Genomic DNA, 16,092 nt, shown 5'->3' on the forward strand with positions numbered 1-16,092 from the left:
GATTTTTTTTTTTTTTTTGGGCAGGTTAGTAAGTATAAAGATAGTATAAGTCAATGAGACCTTTTAGAGACAAACTAGAGAAGAAACGCTGAGAACTGTGGAATGCTTTGCATTCTTTTGTTCAGAGAAGTCCCATAGTTAATGCCCTTGGTTTTTGTATCTTCCTCCTCTCCTTTGGATCCAATTTTTTTCTTACTTGAGGTTAATCTTTGAGTAATTCTTTAAGAAAATCTGAGTTGTAAAATATCTCTTAATCTTTTTTCATCTTCACTAGGTTATAATTATCTTCTAATTAACATTTAAAAAATATGATTCTATATTCTTCTGATTTCTATTGTTCTAAATATGATTCTTCTGGAGTTAATCTTTTTTTTTTTTACTTTGGTATTCTTCAGTTTTGTCTATAGGTCTGGATTTTCTTACTCTGTATCTTGCTTGAGACCCTGTTCTTTAAGGATTCATTTGTTTTCTTCCTTCAATCTATGAAAGTTCTTACCTGTTATGTCTTCAGATTTTACTTCTTTAATTTCTCTTTTCTTTTCTGCCAGAACTACTGGCATTTATATGTTGAACCTTATTATTTTATCTCCTGCTTCTTAATTTCTCATATCGTTTCTGTTTTTTTGTTGCCCTTTTGTGGTGTTGTTGTGATGCTAGGGTTGAACCCAGGGTTTTATACATGCGTGGCACACACTCTACCACTGAACTACACCCCCAGCCCTTTCATGTTGCATTCTGAATAATTTTCTCAGTTCTATTTTCTTTTTTGTACCAAGGATTGAGCCCAGGGACACTTAACCACCTAGCCACATCCCCAGCCCTTTTTATTTATTTATTTATTTATTTTTTTTGAGACAGTGTCTCACCAAGGTTCTTAGAACCTCACTAAGTTGCTGAGGCTGGCTTTGAACTTGCAACCCTCCTGCCTCAGCTTCCTGAGTCTTTGGGATTATAGTGTATGCCACCATGCTTGGTTCAATTCTATTTTGCCATTTTCATTTCTTTTTTTAGTTTTCTCTGTTTTTCTATTTATTCCTTTGACTTTCTAATTTCTAGATTTACTGACTTTATAAGAAATTCTAGATGATGGTTTAAAATTTTTTCCCACAGCAACATGTTCTTTCATATTACACTGTATTTCTGACTTTATCTCTAATAAGTATAAAATATCATTTTGAGCCTTTTTCATAATACTCTAGTATCTCAAGTTTTCCTGGAGCTAACTCTCTTGTTTTGGCTGCTATATGTACCTTATGATGGTTTAAAACTTCATTGAGAGCTCTTCATTGGAATTTTTAAATTTTTAAAAAATTTTTTTCTGCTTACTAACTGTGGCAGTCTCTCTACAGAGTAGTTTTGTGTCTGTTCCTAATGAGACTATAAAGATTTCTCTGTATTCTGGCTCATGTTTTTAAATTTGGATTTAATTTCTAGGTATGTCATAAGCTAGATATTTCCATGTTTTCTGTTTACCACCCAACCAGAATAAAAGGCAGAAAGTGTCCTTTTTTACTGCCTCCTTGGGCCCAAGGGTGGTTTTTCTGTTCTTGCTTTCAGTGGAGGTCTGACCTGGTACAAGATATGACTCCTTTGATTTGGAGGCTTTCTCATCTTCCCCTCACATGTGTATGAATTTTCATCTCTTAATCCTGAGGTTTTGTGTTCTGACATCCTCTCTGTCCTTGATCTTCCCACTATGGCTTGTTGTAGCAACCTTGATTTTTCTTTTAGTTTCTAATATAACTGGGGTTTTTGTTTAGTTTGACAGGGACTGTTAATTATCTCATGTTGTTTCTGATATAAAACATACCCATATTTTGGTGGGGGGGAGGGGGCACGGGAATTGAAGTCAGGGGCACTCAACCCTGTGCCACATCCCCAGCCCTATTTTGTATTTTATTTACAGACAGGGTCTCACTGAGTGCCTTGGTTTTGCTAAGGCTGGTTTTGAACTTGTGATCCTCATTCCTCAATCTCCTGAGCTTCTGGGATTACAGGTGTGCACCAATGTGCCCAGCTTCAATATTCTATAAATTGTATTATCTAGTGTACTTGCAAACATAGTTTTTGCTTTATAGCAGCCCTATATATTATATTCAGCTGTTATATCCATTTTACAGATAAGCTAACTGAAGCACAGAGTGCTTAGGTAATTTGCCTAATAGCTAGTAAAAACCAGAGCCGACATTTGATCTTAGGCAGCCTTACTCTAGAGACTTCTCTTAATCAAGAAGAGTCCAGAATAAATCAAGAATTCTTTGTTTACTCCTGCACATTTGATCTATAGGTTGGAAAAATTCACAGATTTATAACCAGATCTCCAGCGTGAAGTAGACTTTGTTGAGGGCGGGTTAGCTTGACTGCTGTAATTGAGATGTTCAAATCCTTGTGGTTTCCTACAAAGAAGTTCAAAAGAGAGGATATGGGATTGAAACAGAGCAGAAGTTTCCAACCCACAATGAAGAAACCACCCCCTCCCTTTTTTATCCTGTCAATTTTTTCTTTCTCTTTCCTATTTACATATTTTGTAAGATCAGTCTTATCTCTCTTCCTTGTTCCTTCCTATATCCCCCACCATTAAACTAAAATAGGCCAGAGCCATTTTCCTATAGATGATAGCATCACTTTCTCTTGTATTCAGGGAATATTCCATAGGGTAGTAAGAAAAATGCCAGTTAACAATCGGACCTGTGCACCTTGCCAGGAGCCTTCAGTGCCTTGATTTTAGTCTGAACTCTTAAGTTGTCTGGCTTTGTGACCTGGGTCTCCTCACTTCAGCAGTCTTATCTCTTCTCTCTTCCCTCTTTCTCTGTATTCAGCAACATGAAAACTTTTCTTGTGTGTTAGGTTCTTAGTATATGTTGTTGTCAAGGTATGAAATACTAACTTTTTCTTGTCTTGTGTTCCATTTCCAAAAACTTCTTGACATCTCTAAAACTAAACTAAGTGTTCTTGGTATGTGTTTCCAAATTACCCTGCACTTTCCTTGCCATAGCACTAAGCAATTTGTAAGGTAACTTTGAATTTCTGTTCCCTTCTCTGGGCAGGTGTAGCCATCTTGGGTCTTAAAAATGATAGGAAGAGTAAGCAAAGATATAGGAAGAAACAGTTGCTCAGATCCATGATAAAGGGAACTGTAAAGGGAGTTTCTGTTCTTAGTCCAAGCTTCTTCCAGGCAGCAAGGGTGAGGAATTCAATAGGCGAGACAATGTGGCTGTGAAACTGATTTAATGCTCATTTTCATGTCTGCCAAGATGTGTGGAAGACAGGCTAACACCACACCCTCAAATTCTTTCAAGCATGCAGACTAGCTTAATTTGTTTTATATCATCAGATTTATATCTTTCCTTACCTTGTTTGGGGCAGGCTTACCAAGATTCCTTGCTTGATCTGTCCACAGGTGGAGCTTTCCTGAGCAGATGTGGCTCTGACCTAATTACTATTTACTGATTTTCCTCATAAGGTCATTTTATCACAAGGTGAGGAGCCCGTTGGGCAGTTCAGTCAGGAGTGATGCAAACCAACCACCTGATTAAAATGAATCTTTATTGCCTCACTTGACTCTCATTTGCAAAAAAATGCAAAAACATTCCATAGTTACTATTGCTTTCCTGTTTTATTTGACCCAGAAGGTCTCCTGCACTGGTATTCTTTTTTCCTTCATTTCTTAACATAATTCTTTTTGTTTTTTCTATCTAATCTTATGTTATCCCTTCTACTCTTCTAAAGTCTCCAAGGTAGTTGTTTTACTTTCTGTTTCCCTTGCTTGATGGCAAGTTCTATAAAGCAAAGACTGTCTCTCTTTACCTCCAGTGCCTAGCATGATGCCTGTCACTTGGTTGCCACTCAATAAATAGAAGATGAGATCCTCACACCTCTCTAGAGTTCTCATTGATCATGATTCTGAAATATCTTAATCTCAGGATTAGTATTTTTTCATACTACTTTTTTAATATTATATTTTTTAATATTACATGTATTTGTTTTATTGAGCTTATGTGGCACTAGGAATATTTCATTTTTAAGATTTAATTAATTCCCTTCTCTGTGTATTATTATTGTTTTTTAAAATTAATTTTTTTTTGTTTGAGGTGGACACAATATTTTTATTTTATTTTTTTAATGTGGTGTTGAGGATCGAACCCAGTGCCCCATGCATGCTAAGTGAGCACTCTACCACTGAGCCACAACCCCAGCCCCTGAATATTATTTTTAATGTGTACAACTCATTTGTTATTTGTCTTACAGCATCCTTGATATTATCCTTTTTAGTATTTAATTCATTTAATATGTGCCACTTTGAACTATATGTTCTATATACTCCAGCACAATTAGTGTAATTTATAGAAGTCAGGTACTTGTTTAGTGGACAATTTTTTTCAAACTGGCATCTTAATTTGAAGAAAAATAGGTAAATTTATATTCTTGTGACTTATAGATTATCATTTCTGATTTTTTTTCAAGTTGCTTTTTTATGTAGAAGTCTTTGAAAGATTAGTTGGTTTTATTTGAATGTGCATCTTTTTGTCCATTTTGAGGAAAGAATACTAATTTTCTGAGGAATTTATGTAATTCCAATGTGGCAATATAGTCATTTTTAAAAAATCTTTCCTTTCATTCATTCAGGTCTGACCAGGGGGTCAGGTCTTTCATGTACATGGTCATGTACATTGTGCTTTTTTTTTTTCCACCACAGGGGAAATTGTCCTTTTTTTCTTTTTATTCTTTATTTCTTATGATCTTTAGCTTTCTCACTAGATTTCTTAATTTTTGGACTATTTGTTCTCTTCTTGTTCATGGTTAAGCAAACAAACAAAAACAAACAAAAAGTTTAAGGTTGCCACAAAGTAAAGGAAGGGTGAGGAAGTGAAATGCCTTTCATACATTTTTTTTCTTTTAAATATCTTGTCACAAATTATAGAAATATTTGAGCAGTAATATGTTGAAAAATAATCACAATATATTTCCTTGTGCTACAAGTTAAAAAACAAAATGTAGCTTAAAGTTATCTATTTTTTCCTGGGCAGAGTGGCACACAACTGAAATCCCAGCTACTTAGGAGGCTGAGCTAGGAGAATCACAAGTTTCAGGTCATCCTGGGCAAGTTAGTGAGAGCCCTTGTCTCAAAAAAAAGTGGGGTGCTGGGATATAATGTAGTAGTAAAGCACCACTGGGTTCAATCCCCAGTACCAAATAAATAAAAAGGGCTGGGGATATAGCTCAATAATAGAGCACCCCTGGGTTTAATCTCCATTACCCACCCCCATACACACACACACACCAAAAAAAAAAAAAAATCCTGCATCTTGATTTCCATTATACAAATGAAAATGTTTTCATTTTAAAATTTTTCAGCAAACTACAAAAATTTTTGATACAAAATATAATAATCAAAACACTTGGATTTTCTATGCAAACGATGGAAATAAGATATTAATGTCCTCATTCATTTAATGAATATTTGAGTCTTATCTTTGTTCAAAGCTCAACACAGAGTGTTTGAGGAGGTAAAAAGGTTTAGTGTTCACATGGGTAGCAGAGATATAACATATTATAATTCCTCATGTTTCTATTACAAAAGCATTGGCTGCTGTTGGAATTCAGGAAAGAGGCCATGTTTACAGCAATGTAAGAGGAAGGCTTCATGGGAAGAATGGCATTTGAACTAGGCCTTGAAAGAAAGACTTTTTTTGTTGTTGTTAGGTGGGGATACTTCTAAATATGAATAATTGTTATTTTCAATATTCAGGGGAAAAGGAACATCTTGAATAAAGATTTGGAAGATATAAAAGTTGAGAAGACTATTTCTTTTTTTAGTTAATAGACCTTTATTTTATTTATGTATTTATATGTGGTGCTGAGAATTGAACCCAGTGCCTTACACATGCCCAGCAAGTGTGCTACTGACTGAGCCACAACCTCAGCCCCTGAGAAAAGACTAATTCTAAGTAAATAAATATTTCCAGGAAAACAGTCTGGCTAAAACAGATTCAGTTTATGGAGCAACTTAAGTGTTAGGCTAATAAGTGTAGCCTTTTTCTGTATTTAGGAGAACAGTGGAGGTTGTATTAGAGTTTACTTTGACAGATAAAATAGTGCTTTCCCACTACTTTTAAAACTTCCCCAATTAAAAATCATAGAGTATAATCATGAAAAAATGACAGATTGTGAGCTTTTTATATGTCTCTATAGTTAAGCTTTTTCAATATGATCTTCTAGCAGCTTTCATGACTTCAAAAATATTTCTAGTACAAAAAATAAACTTTTTTCCCTCAAAATTAACAGATTTCTATAATGGGCCAAATAAGGTAATATATGGGCCTTTTGGCCTTTATTCATGGCTGTTTAAATATTAACTGGCTAAAACAAATTTGCACTAATTCTCAATTGGCCACTTTTCTAGCTTAACACTTCTTTTTATGTAACAATAGGTAAACATCATTATATAAGAAGCAAACTAATGTGAATTAAATGGCCCTGATATGCTTATTACAGTATAGCATATGCCAGAGTTCATCAGTTCTTAAACCGTGCTACTGTGAAAGTTAATATTCATTTCTAGAACTTATTTTAACATTAGATCACCAATGACTTTAGATAACTGTGTGTGTGCATGAGAGAGTGTGTGTGTGTGTGTACTGGGGATTGAACCCAGGGTCTTGCACTGGCGAAGTATGCTTTCTCCCATGACACATCTCCCACCCTGAAATTAGGTAACTTTGATGATTCTGCTTTGGACAAAAGAATTTGTGTGTGTGTGTGTATGTATATGTGTGTGTGTGTATATATATATATGTATATGTATATATATATATATATATATATATATATATATATATATCTCGAAAATTTGCAGGATTAGTTTTTGTTTAAGATAGTTAAGTATTCAAATGTGTTTGGATAATTAATGTTTTTTTATATTAATCAAGTAGCTAAACAATAAGTTATCTAAAACACAGTCTTTATTTTTTATTAAGCAGGTGATGGTACTTAATAAAATAAATAGCTCCATGAATTATTATCCTTCAGTCTTTATGTCATTTGTGCTATAAAAGTGGAAAATCACTAGATTACCCAGAAAATTTATGGAAGACAGAGACTGTTTTTGTCTTTTCTTATACATCTTCTCACAGGACTTGGTTTGGTGTGACATCTGTTGAGGTACTATTTAAGTCACATGGCATCTAGCAGGTGGTACTTTTTTTTTGCAACTAAGTAGAAAATAAATCTTCACAATGTGTATCAGAGATTCCAAATTGGGGGAAAAAAAACTATGATCAATTTATTTTAGAATATAGAACTTGTTTGTGTTAAGAATAGCCAACACTAGGAAACTACTCCATAAGATGAAAAATATGATGAAATATTTCTTATTCTGACATTAACAAAGGGTGTTTTTTTTCCCTTAATTTACTCTGACCTTTTTTGTTGACCACTTTTATGAGTTTTGAGAAATATTTTCTCCAAGAAAAGGGTTCTTCTTTGGTTAAATGAATCATATTACTGTAGAAAATTTGGAAAAGTTCAAAAATTCTAAAGAAGATTAATATTCACAATTTTCATCACCCTGAAATAATGGCTATAAATAATTTGGTATGTGTTCTTGGTAGATTTGCTTTGATATCTTGTGTAATATTGAATGACACAATTGACACTTTATTTTCCCCTGAATCATTTCTCATCTGAGAATTTTTGTGTCTTCATAGGACCCAGTGTTCTGTGGCGTAATATTTGCAGACTGCTGACATTTGGGTTTACTCATTTGCTTTAGTTTATTGACTTTGCTGACCAAGTTTTAAGAACATTAAGTCAAGAGTATTTGCAATACAAATGATGCTAGAGATTTAATTGTCTTTCTCCTTTATTTTTTTATTATTTATTTATTTTTTATTATTTTTTTTTAATTGGTTGTTCAATACATTACAAAGCTCATGACATATCATCTTCCATACATTTGATTCAAGTGGGTTATGAACTCCCATTTTTTACCCCAAATACAAGTAGCAGAATACAACAGTCACTAATATGGTATTATGTAAAAATGTGGATGTGTAACCGATGTGATTCTCCTTTATTTTTTGATAAAAGCTTAAATGTTAAAATTTTTATTTAATGGGAGGGACTGACATAAAGCTTTTAATGTATAATTAACAAAAAGTCAAACTATTTCAACTAAGTAACTTTTTCTTGGTCAATCTGAATAGGATATGATATTTAACTTGTCTTTAAGTGATGTACCTTGTGGATTTTTCTATTAGCATTCTGGTTTTGTTGTTATTTTTTTTAATGATAAATGGGTTAAAATTTTCTTTAGCGGATCAGGGAATATACTGATACTATCATTTCTTTGTTTCCAACTTAAACATAACAGAAAAGGTACTGGACCTCCATAAGGGACACATTTTTTAAAATGAAAATACCTATTTATGCCAAACATTTGTCAAATAAGAACTAGAGGAAGTTGAATTAATGCCACCTTCAGATACATTACCCACCATTTCGATCCCAGAATTATTTGTCTCTTCTTAGCACTTTACTTTTGAATAAAATAACTTATCTAATATAAAATATCATGAAAAGAAATATTGATATCTTATAAGGGGTGCTATCCTCCTGGTGTGTACTTTTCTTAAACTTATATAATTATTTAATTTCTGTTCCCTTTTTGGTAATCTTAGCTCTTCCCCTTATAGGATACAGGCCTTTCCAAGAGAAGCCTTTGTCCTTTTTCTGTTGTGCCCTGGTGATAGCATATGCTTAACAATGTGCCCAAGAAACATACATTGTATATGCTTTGCTCAAGACAGCTGGAAGGAAACATGAAGTTATTAGTAGATATAAACATACTCTGGTGGTCTTAGTTTTACTAAAATTACTTAAAAATCCCACTCACTTTATTTATCTTTATTTACAGAAATGCTGCCATCATTTCTTCAGAAAGTTGAGGTTGTCTCTGAAGCTTCTAGAGAAACTTGTGTAGCTTTGAGTGATTGCCTTAATCTCTTCACTAAACAAGAAGGGGTAGGTCCTCTGGAATTGAACTTTTTATATAATTGCTTTAATGTCACATGCTTGATCATCCAATAAGTCATTGCCTTTAAACTGTTCAAAAGTAGGAAGAAATTAATATTAACAAAGGAAAGGAAAGCATCATTTCTACCAAAATTCAGAACTCACTTATTCTTGATTAAGCAAGATGATTCTGAAAAACCTATGTTCACTTCTCTTGAATTTATTGATGTAGCCACATTTAACCAAGTATATTTAACATTGCAATACCTAGGGTTGTGTGCCATTTCAATAAGATAGATGTGAAAATAACGATTTTTGTATAAAAATATATAATGCTTATATTTAGTATAGAGTGTATTGTTAATAACAATGTAAATTGAGCTCAGTGGATTAAGTTTTTTGGTGGTCTTTTCCTTTCCTCTCTTCTTATTCAATGATATGCCATTTTAATTTCCAGATTTCAGTAAGAATGGTATGCTTATCCATTAGTAATTATATTTTTTCTTTTTTCACCCCTAAGCATTGAGCCCAACACGTTGCACAAGGCAGGCAAGCACTTTACCACTGAACTGTATTCCTTGTTCTTTTTTAATTTTTTGAGACAGGGTCAAAGTTGCCAAAGCTGGCCTTCACAAAACTTGTGACCCTTCTGCCTCACCCACCTATCCCAGCTTAGGAATTCTTTTTCTAAGGACTGAAAAGTCATAAAGATGTATTTTGGTTGCTTAAACTGGTATGATGGTGCTGTTGCCTTTTTTTTTTTTTTCGTTTCATGACTTTAATGTAAGCCAAGGGGCAGTAGGCTTTCTTTTCCATTTTGTTACTTTCCATATCTATGTTTTGATCTTCAACATTTTACATCAATTAAGAATAATTTCTTATTCTTATTATAATTTTTACCTTTTGGTAAAGGTTAGGCTTTAGTAAAATAAAAAAGATAAAAATGGTATTATGTTTTGTATGTAAGCATCTAAATTTTTTTTCCATGATTAAAATGCAAGACTTGTAAATTCATAGACATTTTTTGGGGGGTTGTCTGGGGGTCAAACCCAGGGCATCACATATGGTAGGCAAGTGCTCTACCCAAGCCCCATGTACAATTTTTGAAATGCTGTGTTTGTTATGTGTACCACAAATTCCATATGTGAGTTTATTCCATATTTCCACATGGAAATATTAATCTGAATTCATTTTTTTAAAGTTCTGTGTTTATTTATGTTGATTAGTATGTGACAGACAGTAATGAATTCATTTTAAAGAAATTTATAGCAACTCTTTCAACAGAATTCTATTACTGTCACAGGAAAAGAATTGTTTTCATTAAGCCTCTTAAATGGTTGATTCTTTTATTACTTTTTTTTTGGGGGGGGGGGTACTGAGAATTGAATCCAGGTGTCCTTTACCATTGAGCCAACATGCCCAGCCCGTTTTATTTTTTATTTTGAGGTAGAGTCTTGCTAAGTTGCTGAGGCTGGCCTTGAGCTTGTGATCCTTCTGCCTCAGCCTCCCATGTAGCTGGGATTATAGGAGTGCCACCACCCTGGCTCTCCTCCTCCCCTTTTTTTGGTTGGGGGTTCCAAGAATTGAACTTGAGGGCACTCAACCACTGAGCAACACTCCCACCCCTATTTTGTATTTTATTTAGAGACAGGGTCTCATCAATTTGCTTAGTGTCTCATCATTGCTGAGGCTGTCTTTGAACTTACGATCCTCCCTTTTCAGCCTCCTGAGCTGTTGGGATGAAGTGCACCACTGTGCCTCCCTTTTAAAACTATTTTAAAAACATTACTTTTTATCTTTTTGATTTTTTTTTTAGTTTGTATGTTTCAAAATTAGTTTATTTATATGGAATAGTGATTTGGTGTTGTAAATCTGGATAGGATGGTAGCATTGTAAAACATCTTTGAAATTAACTAATTTTGATGTCATAGCATTCAGGTAGTAGTTAGCATATTGTCAAACCAATTTTTTCTCACATATCTTATGTGGTACCTGATGGATATATTGAAAATGTTTTTTTTTTTTTTGTTCTAGAGATGTGTGGTTTTAAGATTAAACCATAGATTGAATATGTTGTGTTGGTGTGTGTTTCATTTCTGGACATGTCAACATATTCTAATTTTTAAAGTATTAAAAAAAAAGCCTAAATCCCTCTCTTTATAAACAGTCCAGATTTACAAGAACTATTAGCCCAAAGTTTAGACTATTTAGCCCCTTTTAGACTCTAAAGTTTGTCATGAGGATTAAATACAGTAATATAAGCAAAATTCTTAGCATAATTTCTGACTCACATTAATCCTGAATAAAAGTCAGCAGTTAGTGTTCTGTGGGATTTTATATTATGATTATATATTATATAATATCATTATAATATTATTATATACATTAAACATGTTTTAGTTGTCAGTGGACCTTTATTTTATTTATTTATATGCAGTACTGAGAATTGAACCCAGTGCCTCGCACATGCTAGGCAGACGCTCTACCACCGAGCCACCACCCCAGCCCCTGGATCTTACATTATTAACTCTTGGAATTCCTCTTCTCTGGAAGTTTTATGTCTTTAACATTGTGTTTATGTTATTTTGGGAAGAGGCAGTATTGTCTAGAGAGAATTTATTTGACTACTTGTGGAATGAATGATTGTCGTGTTTCTATCCCTATTATTTAAGTGACAATAGACTACTTAAAGTTTCTGAATCTTCATGTCTTTATCTTTGAAATAAAGTGACTATGTAGAGAGTTTCTAGGAGCATTGATCTGAAAGTCTGGTGGACCTGTTTTAGATCTCAGTCTTTGTTTAATAAACTATGAACAAGTTTCTATAAAATGAAAATACATAAAAACCTCAGAATTGGGTATGGTGAGCAGGTGTATGTAGGTAAATAATTTGTATATAGGTAAATAATTTGTATATAGAGTATATTATATAGTGCATGAAACACAGTATTCATTTAGTAACTGACATTTAATTTTTCAAACTAAAAACTTTTAAGTAATTAAGCTTTTCAGTAATTTAATGAAATATCATGAATTTTCTTCTGTGAAATAAAATTATAGTGAGAAGACACCCCCCTCAAAATATTTGAAAGATAAGTGGCATCCTTGAAGTTGGTCTTTTAAATGATCAAGAATGACAGCTGAGGAATTTAATAATTGAAGTTAGAGTGGCATAATTATGCTGGGTAATACCTCATTATCTGGCATTATCAGTTATATTGCTATTATCTGGAAATTTTATTAAAAGAGCAATAATGAACATTGAATTCAGACCTGATTCTAATATCTGGCTCTGCTAACTAATTTCCCTTTCACTCAGTTTTGGGTAGTGGCCAGCTAAAATATCCATGGATTGTTTTGAAAAGTAAATGAGGTCATATTGGCAAAATACCTGTGTTATACCTGTTGCAAAATACAGATCAGATAGGTGTAGTTGACCTCAGCTTTCATAGCAGCAAAGCTGATTTTATTCTAATAAATAAATGTTGGCAGTTATGTTAAATGTTACACATTTACTACTACTTTTTGTTTTGCCTTCTTGAGGTGCTAGAGATTGAACCTAGTGAACCTAGAGCCCCTGTGAAAGCTTAGTAAGTGCTCTATCATTGAACCATACCTCCAGCTCACACATTAAATCCTTTAATCCTAAAATTCTGAAACTTCATATTTTTGGGGTGCCTTAGGAGTATTGTTTTGTATGTTAATAATTATTTGGTGCTTTAATATAGAAATATCTCAAAGGATAGTATTTATAGGACTGCCTGTTTTTCAGCTAAATGACTCAGTCATGCTGATGCTTTTTTTAATATTTATTTTTTAGTTGTAATTGGGCACAATACCTTTATTTCACTAATTTATTTTTATGTGGTGCTGAGGATTGGACCCATAGCCGAAGAGGCGAGCGCTTTACCGCTGAGCCACAACCCAAAACCTGCAAGATTATTTTCAGGGTGGAATACTTGGAAATGTAATATCATCAAATGTTAATGTTGTGTGTTTAATCTTGTCTGAGAATTTCATTTAAAAGGCTAAAACTGGTTTCATGGGGAATTTTTTTTTTGTGGGGAATTGAATCCAGGGGAGCTCTACTACTAAACTACACCCAGTCTTTTTTTTTTTTTTTTTGAGACTGGGACTCATTAATTTGCTGAGGCTGATCTTGAACTTGCAATCCTCCTGTATCAACCTTCCAAATTGCTGAGATTACAGGTGTACGCCACTGTGCCTGGCTATGAATTATTTTTGTTTCTATAGTTTTCTTCACCTCAATATGGTCTCCAAAGTGCTGAAATGTCACATGGAATCATCATTGGTGCTCTCCGATTCCCACCTACTCCTTTAGCTAGAATCTATGACTACTTAGATATCTACCTTAGATATGTACTGAGCTCTGAATCAGTATATCAAGCTACCATTTGGACATTTACATATGGTTATATCAGAAGCATTTCAAAAACCAATGTATCTAAAACTGAGTTATCCCTTTAATTCAGAGAAGTACAAGCCAGGATCATAGGGAGCTGTTTTTGGTTCATTCTTCATCAAGCTCTCTTGATTTAGTAAAAGCAGTTTGTTCAATTTAGGGATTTGCCTATTTGAAGTTGGTATAATCTCACTACCATACATTTTATACTTTCATGTTATGTCTTTTGAAGAGGTGTGACCGAGGTGTGCGACTGGATGATGGTGGTACTAAGTGTGTGGTGTAATGAAAGATTCAGACTCTAAACTGGAACCATCTGAAAGTTTGGAATTTATACTACTCCTCTTGGACTAGGCACTGATATATATTTGAAGAGCAATCACACATCCATGTGATTTACAACTCAAGTTAGGATTTCTGTTTGTTTAGCTTCCTGTGCTTTCTAATCATTTACTGGGTTTGTGTCCTAAAGGTTGTAGCAATAGCTCCTTCAGGCCTTCACCCTCCCTTAACTCTCTCATCTCTACAGTTTCCTCATCTCCCTATGTTCAGAGCAGTTTCTTTGCTAAAAATTAGACAATCATTTATATGCCATCAACTGCCTACTACTTACTCACCCCAATTTTTGTCTGTATCAGCGCTCATTCTTATTTTATTGGAGACCTTTATCTCCTTCCATCTTGCTTCTTCTATGGGGACCTTGCTTCAAAAAAGAGCTCCTTTTTTCTTTTGAATTCTCTACTCCCTTACTGACAACTTTTATCTATCTGCATGCATCTCTTTTCAGTTCGATTCTTGAAAATGTGACACTTGCAGTTTCAACTTCTTCATTCCCCAAAGTAGTCCACTGAAACTGTGCTTGCCAATGTCTTTCTATTGCCAAATCAGAGGATACTTTTAAAATAGTCTTACTTGTTCTTTGAAGAACTTGGTTTTGCTTTCTGTTTTTTGGAATTTTCTGTTGCTTCCACAGTGCTTCCTTCTATTGGCCTCTCCGGCTTTTATGGCTTCTCTGTCCCTTGCTCAATCACTTTCCAAAACACTATTCTTCTGCTTATGCCTGAAATATTAGTACTCCCTAGATTTTGATGGGTGGCCTCAGCATTCTCCTTGGACAATCCCACCTACTCCTTGAGCTAGAATCTATGACTGACTTTCTGTATTTGTTGTCTATCTTCCTTTACTCTCCCTTCCCCTCCCAACATAGAAAATCCCCATTGCTATTCTACTAGATAAATTTCTCAGAATGGATTTGTTGGATGAATACCACTGTTTCCTTATCCCAGCTTCCACCCTTCAAAACTAGAGCCCTTCCTGTTCCAAGAGTTCCTTGTCATGATGGCACTTATCATATTGTATCATGATACAATGTGTCATATCATTATAATGTATACAATGCCATTAGATCACCTTAAGAAAGCAATGTATTTTAGTTATTTTTGGAATATAGTAGTTAATAAATATTTGAATGAATAATGAATGTACAAAAGAAGGAATATAAGCTTTTGGGGCAGACCATTTTGGGTCTAAATTCTGCTGCCTTAAGCTCAAGCAAATTAATATATGTTTATGAATTCATTTCCAAATCTTAAAATGAGAATGTAAATGAGTTATTTTATGTGAAATGCCTCAGTACAGTGCCGGGCACATTTTAGGTGCCCTGTAAATTGCTTTCTAAAACAAAGTAGCTTTTGTTGTTTGTTGTTGTGCTGCCTAATATACTTTTGTACACTGAATTCATTCTCTAATTTTCAGGGCCTAGAGAGAAAGATTCTGTAGCAGGGACACCCCTTTAGTGGCTAATGTGACAGAAAAGTGTAAGAAGTGTAAGAATTGAGAATAAAAAAAGAAGAAACAAAATGACTTTTCAGATAACCTGAAGCCTCACAGAAATCAATTCCAAATTTTCTGAGTCATGGCCTTTGATTTTATTTTTTTTAACACATTTTACATCTTAAGTGCAAATAGAACCACCACTGATTGCAGAGAAACTAAGTATCCTGGGCTCTTGTTAAAGAAATATTATTAAAATATTAAATGTTTTGTTCATTATTACTCAGGACTCACTAAAGTATGAGAACAGATATGTATATATTCTAGAGAAGTTTAAAACTTACTTTGGAGCAAAAGTTTTGCTTATTTCACCAGAGCATTTTAATTAACCAGAAATCTCATAAACCTGAATATCTCACTTAAGAGGAGTGCTTATCTGGTGGATTTTTCTGTTCTTGGAGCCTTTTTCTACCAGTCAAGTCTAGGCAGAATAAGAAGTCATCTTTTGCGCTTCAGTAGGCTGCACATGGGTAGGATTAATACCATTTTCTGCCTCCGGGCTCAGTCTTACCTCAACTAGAGTATAAACAGTAAGTGAGGACTAGTTTACCGTGGTGAACACCAACTCCTCCTTGGCAGAAGCCAGAGTATCTGGCAGAACTGTGGTGGAGAGGATTCCTTTGCTTTCCTGAGTTTCCTGAGGAGCATGCTGGCCATTTAAAAGTTGTCAGGGCCAAAAGAAGGCTCGAGCTCTAGGCTACTATTCTAGGACCTTGCAGGAGACTCACAGGACACCAAGCCTAGCACTAGTGGCAGTTGCCTTACTTCCCTTCCGAGAAACCCCTGCGGGGCTCTGCTCCTAGAGGCGGTGGCCAGGCTCTCCC

General features: G+C 34.3%; 1 protein-coding gene across 9 annotated transcripts in view; it reads left to right on the top strand.

Moving 5' to 3' along the window:
* Positions 1–16,092, top strand: part of Osbpl1a (oxysterol binding protein like 1A) — a 204,914-nt gene that overhangs the window by 73,223 nt on the left and 115,599 nt on the right. For 8 of the 9 annotated variants that reach the window (XM_048806415.1, XM_048806414.1, XM_048806418.1 and 5 more), the window contains one exon: positions 8,915–9,021. The exons of the other annotated variant lie outside the window; for it this stretch is intronic. In XM_048806415.1, coding sequence (XP_048662372.1) covers positions 8,915–9,021 — 107 coding nt within the window. The remainder of the gene's footprint in view (positions 1–8,914; positions 9,022–16,092) is intronic. 9 annotated transcript variants of the gene reach the window in all.

Source organism: Marmota marmota, unplaced genomic scaffold, assembly GCF_001458135.2.
Source record: "Marmota marmota marmota unplaced genomic scaffold, marMar, whole genome shotgun sequence".
NCBI classification, from domain to species: domain Eukaryota; kingdom Metazoa; phylum Chordata; class Mammalia; order Rodentia; family Sciuridae; genus Marmota; species Marmota marmota.